The sequence below is a fragment of the Silene latifolia genome, chromosome 10, assembly GCF_048544455.1.
Source record: "Silene latifolia isolate original U9 population chromosome 10, ASM4854445v1, whole genome shotgun sequence".
NCBI lineage: Eukaryota > Viridiplantae > Streptophyta > Magnoliopsida > Caryophyllales > Caryophyllaceae > Silene > Silene latifolia.
Window position 1 is genome coordinate 144035390 of NC_133535.1, and position 12240 is coordinate 144047629.

Here is a 12240-nt window from a genome sequence, read left to right on the forward strand (position 1 = left end):
TGATAACTCGAAACCGCTGCAATTTTTGAATCTTAACCATCACAGTAAAATTGAACACCATGAACTACACGGCATGGCGTTTTCAACTCACGAACATTTTCTTTGGTCTTAGTCTCCTTGGTTTCCTCGATGGATCCACACCACAACCAGATGCAACCATCTCTGATGAGACAAAAACCGACCCCAAAACCGACAAAACCTACCCGGCTTACTTTACATAGCTCAAGCAAGACGGACTCATATTAAGCGCCCTTATGGGCACCCTTACCGCGGCCTTACAACCCTTAATAGTACGGGCCAAAACCTCTAAGGAAGCGTGGGATATCCTCGCTCTTACCTACGCCAACCCGTCCCGTGCCCATATCATGCAACTTAAGGAAAAGTTTGATTCGATTAAAAAATCAGCGGATCAATCTATTTCAGACTACATGAACTCAATTCAAGTTTGTGTGGATCAATTAGCCCTCATGGGCAAAATACTAGATCCTGAAGACGTCATAGCCAAGGTCCTTCGCGGCCTTGATTATGAAACCTATAAAGCCGTCATCAACCCCGTAAGAGCTCGCGATAACCCCATTACCTTTGAAGCACTTCATGAGAAGTTGTTTCAACAAGAATTACTCATACAACATGAAACCAACACCACCAATAACACCAATCTATTCGCCCCATCTGCTAACCCCTCTTATCGTCACAATCAGCAGAACAGTGGTCAAAACCGACCCTACAACCCTCATGTATACAACCAGCAGCAACCGCACCACCATCACTCCAACACCGCTGGCCCTCGTCCCTTCAAAGGACGGTGTCAATGGTGTAGGGAAATAGGGCATGTAATCTCTGATTGCCCCCTGTTTCGCAAGTTGTTTCCCAACCTCGTGTTTCCTGCCTCTAACTAATCTTATACTTTGGTCAGTTTGTCACAGTAGTGATTCCGAAGCTTAAAATTTGCCAGGAACACCACCCTATCTTTGACAAGTTAAAAGAAGGTGTACTGTACAATATCTTATGAAGATATAAAACAGTTTTGCTTAATCACTGAAAACTTGAAGAAATTCGTAATTTGTCGCAAGAGATTCTGTAATTACATGTATCATTATCCGTTGCAGTTGTGACAACTTTACTCAACTTCACAACGATGTTCAGTCGAGCTCATGAGGAGAACCTTAAGCAACTAGAGGTTGAAAAGAAGAAAGAGAAGTATTCAGAAAATCAGAGGTTAGCAACGTAAAGACTGGAGTGCAAACAATTCCCTGCTAGGTAAGGTACGTATTATATGATCCCATTATTTGTTCTTGCGTCGAGTCTTACTTCTGCTTCTTTTGGCAGTATTCTTGCAAAGAGCCCTTGATCTTTGGGACATGTTCGTGGTGGAACTGTGGAAGTGATACGCTATTATCTACGTATGTTGATCTACTCGCATATGTCCTCGTAACCGCTTTCAAGTTCATATGCGCTTTATGATACTTTTTGCTACAAAGAAAGGACAGGCGACTAGTGGCCGATACAACATAGTAAAGGCCCCATATCGGGGGCACAAGTGATTGTGAATTTCAACCAGTATATAGCAACAAAGATCGACCGACCTTTAATGGATACAAATGGTTGCGAACCGAGGCACAAGTCACAATGGGCCTCGAGAGAGAAACAAATCGGAAGTAAAAAATAAAATAGCTTGTGGAATTTTGTAAATAAGTCGGCTTATCGTAGCACTATACTCTGTGAGGGACTGAGGGGTAGGCGGTTAAGCTCTCGGATTACGCATGCGGTTTTTCTTTTGTGATGCATGCCTTTCTGGGTTTCTCTACCCGTCCAGTTCTTTACCTTGTCTTATATTTCCATGTACATTTTACATGACATTAAAGCCTTGGCTGTGTGACCTGAGTAGGTGTTTGATGAATTGAAAATTGCCCAACCGGGCAAATTTAATGAAGGAATGAATTAATTGATTACAGTTTCCCATATCGACGAGAGACAATGGTATTGAACAATTTAGAGAAACTAATTTAGTGACTTTATTGCCAATTGGTTTGGTATAGAACTTTATTTAACTCATCTAACCGTTAGTCAAATGCTCTCTTCATCTCGATTATTTATGGGTTATGCTCATTCATGTACATGATTTACTCAATCATGTACAACATTACCGATTTTACCCTTTCCATTTTACTCATTCATGTGCTTGTCTTCCCTTTCAATTTCCCCCTATTTTCTTCAAGCTCTCCTCGTCCACCATCCTACCACCCCGCCTGCCACTCTCACCACCACCGCTTGCTATCTCCCTCATCCACCGACTATCGCAACGAGATACTTGTATGGATTATATTCATTCGTTTTTCTTTTTTTAAAAAAAAAAAAAAAAGAGTATTCAATTGTTTTGGTCTCCTGCTCTTTAGGAAGAAACATAGTACGAATTTTTTCGTTCAAGATTTCACTAGCTCAATATTTAACATCTTTGTTCACCCATGTATTTGTTATCCTCTAACCACTTGCACCCTCCTAATCCCTATTCTTAATCAAGATTAATTTTAATTAACCCTAATTTTATTAACCTTATTAGATCTAATTGCATAAAATTATAATGAATTTGATACAAAAAAAATGCCTATGATTAAGACGTATAGTTAATGAAAATAGAATATTTACTTGTTCAATATAAGAATTAAGCTGCGTAACTGATAATCTAATAAAAAAATTGATCAGTTTTTTAGAAGAGGAGAAAGAGAGTTTATTTATTTTTTGTTTTGAAGAAGAAGGGTAAATTATGGAAATATTATGGTAAAAAGTACATGATTGAGTAAAATGCGTACATGAAAGAGCAACTACATTATTTATTTACCTATTCCATTTTAAGGTGTCGTATTCATTTGTTACCTAATAAGTTGGTGAATCATTTATCTCTAACCGGTGCCTCGATGGCACAATGCTATTCTAGTCATTTCTTTCATTTCTCCCACTTATGGTGCGATACTTGAGAAAAATACTCTCTCAACTAACTTCAATTCGCTATATTTTTCTTCCCGGGGTGTTAGAGCATCCACAATAGAGAGAATGTTATCTTCCTCCTATTTTTCCACTCTTCCTCTATTTTTTCGACACCTCATTTTCTCTTTCATCAATCTCATTTCTCACCATTAACATTCTTTTTCATTATTTTTTTTTCCACAATAGAGATGATCCTCTCATATTACCTCTTTTACTTTAAATAATCTCAAAATTTATAAAGGATAAAAATAAAAGAATTATTATGCAAAAGACAACTAGTGATTGGTTTGTGGGCACTAGGGCCAATGTAAGCTTTCCTCTAAAATTAGAGGAAGTAAGCATCTTCGTCTTGCTAAGAGGAAATGTAACATGTGCCTCACAATAGAGAGGATGTCCTCTTAGAGAAAAGAGAGTATTAAGAGGATCTCTCATCCTCTCTATTGTGGGTGCTCTTAACTCCCACTCGGTATTTGTCTGTTTTGTCTAATTTTATCCACTTTTTTAAAGGCATGTTCTAACTTTATTCACTTAAATACCTTCATTTTTTCAGCTGTATGGATGTAAAACCCAAATTAGCAAGGGGGCTGATTTATATCGACGACGTTTTAGTAAATATTGACGACGTTTTTTTTTTTTTAAAAAAAAGACGATAACTGCCCTTCCACTCATCCAACACTTTCTATCTCTGAAAATTTCTCTCTGAAATTCAACTAAAAATCAACTAAATTAAAAAAAAAAAAAAAAAAGCAACCAACAACAATTAACAAGATTAATTAACATGACGTATCCCGAATCACCGGTACTTAAAAAACTTATTTGCTTAATTTTCATTTTTTTGCACATCGCTAATTCTATTCGATAGTTGATTTACGTCACGTATTAACTTAGTAGTAGCGAAATTGCGATTTTTCTGCGTAAATCTGAGATTTGTGCCCCGGAAATTATACCATGGACCAAACGTTGAGATCCAACGTTCAGCCATAGATCAAACATTGGAAACCAACGTTTACCATGGTGCAAACGTTGGATTTCCACGTTTGGCCACGTTGAACAAATTTTTTTTTTTACTAGAAAAAAAAAAAAAAAAAAAGACGTTCACCATGGCCAAACGTTGGATTCCCACGTTTGGACCATGGCCAAACCTTGGATTCCCATGTTTGGACCATGGCCAACGTTGGTTTCATGCGCTAGTTCATTTTTTTTAAAACCGTGTTTAATACGTTTATTTGCCGATTATTTAAAATTATTTAAATTTTCTAGTCGATGTGCGTTAATTTCTAACATTTTTTAATTGTTTAATGCAGATGGGAGATCGAAATGTAGTTGGTTTTTAGTAGAATTTGAGAGAAAAGTGTCTAAAGAGATAAATGAGTGTAAATGTGCAAAGGGCATTATCGTCTTTTGGAATGAAAACGTCGACGATATTTACAAACCGGGTTACTATATTTTAGTAATTTACTCTCTAACCCTCACCTTTTGTTGCTTTTTTTATTCACAAATTCTTATTTAAGACGACATATATTTTAAGTTTAAAAGGGTCAAATATTATAAATGATACAAAAAATAATGTGTATATTTAAGTGGGTGTAGATTGACCCGTTTAATCATAAGACGGATATAGCTGTCTTAAGAGAGACTTAAGCCTTATTCTTTCTAGCTTAGTTTAAACTCAGTTCTATCCAAATTTGATTTAATTCAAATTCATCTCTTCACAAGTTAACTCTTACTTTAATTTGATTCAGTTCAGTTTAACTCGATTCAGCTCTTATTTGTTTTTATATTGTTTAGATGACTACTTGCATAAGTCTATAATATAATATGTTGTTTTTTTATTAAGCCATGGCTATATAAAAAAAAAGTATCAAACGTGCCATGTACACCACACAAACAAACATCAACCAAAATTAAAACAGATCCAATTCTGCAAGCAATACCCTAAAAATTAAGCCAAGTTTGGTAATTGATATGGTGATGAACAAGAATATGAAGATGGTTACTATGATGGCCATTCTAGTGTTAGCCATCACACTCAAACCCGTGATTGCTACTCGTCAATTTAATCCCCTTTCAAACATAATTAAGTAAACATATTATTAAAGTTGCTGCTATTAAAGCTTCAGCCGGTGTTGTTAGTATCGTTACTCATGATATTCCTAGTTTGTCCCTCTTTTTTCCCAAATTCTCGTTTAAGACGGAAGTATCTGTGTTAAGCTTTAAGACTTTGACCCGTTTTAACCTTAAACGAAACCTCTTCACTAGTTGTTTGTTTCCCTTACTTCCTTTTAGTTCTAGTCCATCCTCATCTTCCCTGTATTTCTTCTCATGCATGCATATGTATTAATAAACACGAGATGGGTCTGGCCTTATCCGCGGTGGAGGAGAGAAGTCTAACTCACAAGCCCAAGAATGCTCTTATCTCCCAAAACCAATTGGCAATGGGAGAAACACCCCTAGGCCTTATAAGATAGACAATCTCTCTCTTTTTCACCGATGTGGGACTCACAAGTGGATTTTATACTCCAACACACCCCCTCACTTGTGAGCCCACTTAAAGATCGGTCTGGAGGGACTGGACATCCTCACAGCCGTCACAGTGCTCACTCGACCCGAGGGACTGGACTTCCTCATGCTGAAACCGGAGGGACTGGACATCCTCACGGCGGGTCGGGGCACATAAAGGCTCAGTTTTAAACACGAGACCCAGGTCTTTTTTTTGGCTTGGGCTCTGATACCATAATAAACACGAGATGGGTCTGGCCTTATCCGCGGTGGAGGAGAGAAGTCTAACTCACAAGCCCAAGAATGCTCTTATCTCCCAAAACCAATTGGCAATGGGAGAAACACCCCTAGGCCTTATAAGATAGACAATCTCTCTCTTTTTCACCGATGTGGGACTCACAAGTGGATTTTATACTCCAACACACCCCCTCACTTGTGAGCCCACTTAAAGATCGGTCTGGAGGTCGGACATCCTCACAGCCGTCACAAAGGTGCTCACTCGACCCGAGGGACCGGACTTCCTCATGCTTTGAAACCGGAGGGACCGGACATCCTCACGGCGGGTCGGGGCACATAAAGGCTCGATTTAAACACGAGACCCGGTCTTTTTTTTTTTTTTTGCTTGGGCTCTGATACCATAATAAACACGAGATGGGTCTGGCCTTATCCGCGGTGGAGGAGAGAAGTCTAACTCACAAGCCCAAGAATGCTTTTATCTCCCAAAACCAATTGGCAATGGGAGAAACACCCCTAGGCCTTATAAGATAGACAATCTCTCTCTTTTTCACGATGTGGGACTCACAAGTGGATTTTATACTCCAACATGTATGTATGTATGTATGGGAGATGTGCGAAAATTTCTGAGGTTACTGTAAGCTGATGGTGCCAGAGGAAGTGATCCTTTATGGATGTGGAATGATAGTAGAATGTCAAGCTTCATCATCTGATCGTCATGGTCATGGTCGGCTTCTCTATTTAAGCGTCCTAGTCACGTCGACGTCAATTCAATTCAAATTGATGTTTTGTCTATTCACCCAACCGATAAACTCCTCACCCCCCAAAACTCCCCTTTTGAGCTTCGACCTCGTTCCAATTTATTTAAGATCTTCCTGGTATACCAATGGCTTTCTTCTTTTTTCTGTTTATCATCACTGCATCACTTAGGGCTCGTTTGGAATGGGGTAGTTATTACTGGGGTAATGGAGGCTAAAATAGGAAGAAATGAGAGGAGATTGGTGGTTAGCGGTGGTTGTGGAGGGTGGAAAGAGGAGGTGATGAAGAGATTATTCCCAAGTTTTATGCACATTTATTGCAATAATTGTGTTTGTAGATTTAGCTGACAGTGATATATATTACATCATCGTGGAAGGAACTACTGTAATTTCGATGGTATTGCTAATGCATGCTAATAGTTCCTCTTCTGCCTTTTGGGGGTATGTAGTTGAAATCAAGTGCTCCATTTCCTCTAGTGCTTCAATTTTCTTGAGAGGGAATACAAGAACCGTAAAAAGTAGATGTGACTAATATGATTACATGTCACTGATGTGTGATGTGTCCATACATCATATAATACAGTTAGTACTTATAACTTTGCGTGTTGTTGTGTGTTGTGTGTTGTGTGTTGTGTGATGTGTGATGTGACTAATAAGGAGTTTAAGTTTTTGCAAGCATCTTTTCTTTGCATGTTTGGAAAGGTATGTTATACTTATAGCTAGGGTATGTTATACTTATAGCTAGAAATGATTATTTTACTTGGGTTTAGTAGTGAGACTTTGCTTGGGAGATTAGTAAGACTCTTCCTGAGTCTAAAAACTATACTACGTCAATTTTTCCCTAATTTTTATTATTTCTTTATTGTTTAAATTCGTCTTAGACTTATCTCAGATTCTATACATTATCCGTCATACTTAAGTCAAACTTTACTTTTTTTAACTTTTTTCTTTATTTTAAGAAATGACACATGAGATTCTTTCATTCGGTAATTTTCCTTCAATGTGAGGTCAAGGCTCGCCCAAAGTCTTAAGGTGAGTCTTGGACTCGACTTAAGACTTTCTCAAAACTCAAGTTGGTTATTGGTAAGATTGGGAGAGTCTTGTCTGAAGACTTATCAAAGTCTTGTCTCAAGACCACCAATAATCTTACCTTTAATTAAGGTGTGTTATTTTAACTTGGCTTTTTCGGGTTATTGTTGGCTCAGTTGATTGAATCCCAAGTGTTATTTACGGAGTATATTATAACGTAGCAACTCTTCCTTGTAAAAGGCATATTTGTCAAGTTTGCGATAAGTCAATAACTACTCATGTGAGTAGATAAGACAAAACTGAATGTTACTCCTTAGCTATTTTACTTTTGTCTTATCTACCCACGTGAGTAGTATTTGACCCGTCGCAAACTTGCGGCGAATATACTTTCAAATGAAAATTTGTGATCATAAACAGGATGGGACATAGAATAATGCATAATGCCTCTATAATCTTACTCATTTATTGTTGGCTCAATTACAAAATACTACCCATTATATATTATCAAGATTTTTCAAATACTACGCACTAGTATTGGTATCTCGACCGGACTATCTTTATTTTAGCATTAAAATTTATTTTTCAGTTAAATAAAAGTACTTTAAAGTTGCATAACTCATAATGTTATCATTAATAATTTTTTTTTTATCATTTTAGTTAAAAATTATGATGAAATAAATTATGAGACAAATTCACTATTCCCGCTATTAATATTTTACTTAAATTAGTTGTTTAGCTAATTGTTCGTACTCCTCCAATGCACTAATATCTTCCCTTTTGTTAACTTATTATTTATCAAATCCACAACTAGGGATGGCAATGGGTAGGGTTTGGGTAGGGTCCGCCTAGACCCGGACCCGACCCGAGATTTTCCATTTGGACCCGTGCACCCCAGGACCCGCAAGGGTCTAAAATTTGAGGACCCATACCCGGACCCTATGGGTAAGGGTAGGGTCTAGATCTACCCGCGGGTCCGAGTTTCAGCCACTTTAGTAACAAGATTAACAGCTATGATGTCTATAATATTAAAAAAAAAATTCATACTACTTTAACATTATGAGTTTATTAATCTGCCGTTAATGGTGGTTGTCGGTCGCCGGCTATTAGAGAGGTGGTTGCTAGTCGCGTATCAGTGTTGTGGTGTTGGTTTTCTTGTGTCAGTGGTGGAGTGGTGGTATTGTCAGTGGTTGGGTTTTATCACATTACGAGATGAGGGAAGAGAAAGATACTTTAGTTGAGTTTCTACCGATCTGCCGTATGAATTCGAAAAAGTTGTAATTTTGATTTTTTTTTCTTTAATAAAGGGTCTAAGGGTCGGGAATGGGTCCCATAACTTAGACCCGGAACTAATTCGGGTCAGGGGTAGGTCGGACCTAGGCATACACCAATTTGTCATAATCTTTAATTATTATTTTTTTTACTACTTTGTCTCCGATGACACTTTTTTTACCAATTTGCAAACTATCTCCACTTTATTTTATATCAAATTGGTAGTTTGACCCAAGAATACCCATAGTTACGGTCCGTCGATTTAGGGGCCTGATCCCTTCCCTTGAAACCCTAAACTAGTTTCATCACCTCTCCATCTCCATCAATCTCTCGCCTTCTTCTTCTTCTCTAAACCCTAGAGAATCTCTGGCCATTTTCGTTCTTCTTCTCTAAACCCTAGAGAATTTCTTGCCATTTTCGTTCTGCTTCTTTAAATCCAATGGGAAGACAAAAAAGTACAAAGCTTGAACAGAAAAAGAAAGATAAAAAGAAGTTGAAGAAGAATAAAGCTTCATCAAATGCCCCAAACTCCAACTTTTCATCAATTGCCCAAAGCCATAGCATTACTTGGGAAGCCTCTTCATCAAGTACACAAAACTCCAACCTTTCCTCAAATACCCAAAACCCTAGCCTTAGTCGAGAAGCCTCTACATCAAATACACCGAACCGCCCTGATGAAATTATTATGATAAATTCCAATCAGTTGTCGGTAAGGGTAGATGAAAAGCTTGCATCTTATGAGTTTGACGAGGCCATTAGTATCTTGAAGGAGGCAGCGTCGACAGTGGCTGTGAATTCATTAAAATCTCAGGCATTAATCGAGGAGTTGCTTTGTCTCGTCTATCATTTAAAGATGAAGAAAGAAAGTTAGTATTTCTCATTTGTTTGCTATTATTCCTTTTGTTGAAATTATTCTGATTTTTTATTTCTTTTTTCTTGTCTCACTACAACACACCCCTGACTTTTATGACGCTTTTTGGGGCGATTTTCGACGCTTTTCAAAGGCGTCAATTTTTGGGCCGTCTTATACTTAGGCGGGAAAATATAATTCATTCATGTATGTATTATTCATGTATGTATTAGAATATATTAGGATAATCCTCATAATCGTACATGTCAGGAGCACGGCACCATGCTTTAGAGGCGTGGAGATTACATGGGGAACAGGCACCAGATCATGCTTTAGAGCTATTCAGTGTAGAGGAAACTTGCCTGGTCCTCGGGGAGTATTTTATGGACGCTGCACATTTGGATTCAAACCATTTGGATTCAACACACCTGGACTTGGGTTACACTTTTGTCACTAGAGGTCTCAGGATCAACTCGGACTTTACTCCTCTCTTGGACTTGCAAACCAAGTTGTTGACATCAAAGGACAAACTATTGAGAGAGGAACTTGAAGCAGCTCAATCAGCAGAAAGAGAACTACTGGCACTAGTAGCAAAGGACAAGGCTTTGGAAGCTAAGACCGCCTTAGCCGAGAAAGTGGGAACTGATAAGAAAGAGGCCCAGAGAAAAGCAGCCAATATAAAGGAAATGGCCGATAGAAAGGCGTTGGCTTCTGCAAGAGAAGCGGCTGTGAAAGTCTCTAGAGAGGGGAAGAGGAAGGTTGATGAAGTTAGGGAGCATAAGGTATTTGTTCGTTTTTTTTCCCTAATTTGATAGATAGACGAGGTGAAATGAAAAACATTAGCTAAACTTTATTCTGTTGGTTGTGTAGCTCTCCGACGAATACCGAATTGAAATGTCTCTCGATAAAACAACATGGAAAGGCTTACTGATTAATAAATTCGGACGCTTTCCGAAAACGTTTATCGAATATACCCTAGATATTGACATACCCTAGATGGAATATACAAAGTTTTCGTTAGTTTTTATTTGTAATGTCTTCCCACTTTGAAGGGTTACTTTTTCAGATATTGACATAATCTCAATATCAACTTTTATGATAGGGGGGTGATCTTAACTCTGACGTTTCTTTATACAATAAAGAAACGTACCTGTGGAAATCTAAGGAATGGCTTGTATGTGACAAATGAGGGAGCACCTCGTATCCTACCAAGCGTGAGTGGAGGTATAAAGGAGGCTGACTTGACGGGTTTTATATCCCTTTTGAATCAACTTATTTATCATCCTTCTATCGTATCCTCTGTTGATATCGTTCTTCCACCTGATATGGAACATTGTTTGACTTTTATCCCTCTTCATAAGAAGTAAGTTCTAATTTAATTTAATTTTATCTATGTCTATATTACATATTTCAAAGTAGCAAGAACTGAACAAGTACTAAACAGGTTGCCCTTGGAGTATGTGCTCAATCATCCGTTCTGGTGGACACAAGGTGAAATGATTGACTATACAACTGACCTTAAAAATATGCTTTACTCACGTGCAATATCTGCTAAGAACAAGTTTTGTTTTGAGGTATTAAATGGGTATTTCACATGCAAACCTCTTCCAAAACCCGCTCTTTGTTTTATGGAGTGGCATACAAAACTTGAAGGGATATATCGTGAGATTTGGAGGAAGGGGGACCCGATAAAAAGAGTAACTATAGCTCAACGAAAAATGCTGCGAGAATTTGGGGCTGTGAAAGTCGCTTCATACAATGGCCCGATCAGCCTAGTGCTCTATTTTAATGCAGCATTATTTCATTATTTTGATGAGGAGTATGCTGAACTACGCCACTCCCAGGTGCGTTAGTGATTTTTTTTTTATTTTCAATCTTTTCTTAGAATATATAAGGGTTTTTTGTATATAACCACATAGGTTATACAAGAGATCAGTATAAGAACAATAAGACTTAGATCAGATGAGTGTATGTGTACTAATGTATGTGGACTGTGGTTGAGGGTCAGTTTGGTTGGCAACTGTGGTCGGTGGTTGCTGATTGGTGGAGATGTCAGATGTGGGTGGGAGGTGATGCTTGTGTGTTTAATGTGGAAAGGATGTTGATAAAAATATAGTAGGATAATTTGGGTATAACATATAATCGTAAGTCGTTAAAGCGTAGTTGGGGCGATAAATAACATAAACCGTCTATAGATCGTAAAATATTTGTGTATTGTGAGGTTTAGCATGAAAACTATGGGGTTATTGGTAAAGATGAACATATTATGTGCTAATTTTTAAACAATTGGACATAATAGGTGGTTCTATACAAAAAAAAACCCAATATATAAATATATTTTTAATTTTAATGATTTTTTTTTTAAGATGTCTCGCGTTGATGTACTTGAAGAACTCATCTCGATGTTCCCCGAGTTTTTTACAGTGATGTATGAAGTTGTGGGAATAAAGGTCGAAGCTGGGTACGTTAATTTTTATTGTTATATTTTTATCAAAAACTGTAATCTTATTGTTTTTCTATTAATACAATTTATTTTAATGTATTTTTAGTGAAATTGAAAGAAGAGTCTTGTCTGAACTTCAAAACATGGTTTTGAAGCCCCAGAAACGCGAAATT

At 37.7% G+C, this 12240-nt stretch overlaps 1 protein-coding gene across 1 annotated transcript; it reads left to right on the forward strand.

Moving 5' to 3' along the window:
• The first annotated feature begins 254 nt into the window (after positions 1–254).
• LOC141608399 (uncharacterized) lies at positions 255–4308 on the forward strand. The gene is made up of 4 exons (XM_074427756.1): positions 255–833; positions 917–989; positions 1110–1218; positions 4290–4308. Exons 1-4 carry the CDS (start codon positions 255–257, stop codon positions 4306–4308), a joined length of 780 nt encoding a protein of 259 aa, XP_074283857.1.
• The last annotated feature ends 7932 nt before the right edge of the window (positions 4309–12240 follow it).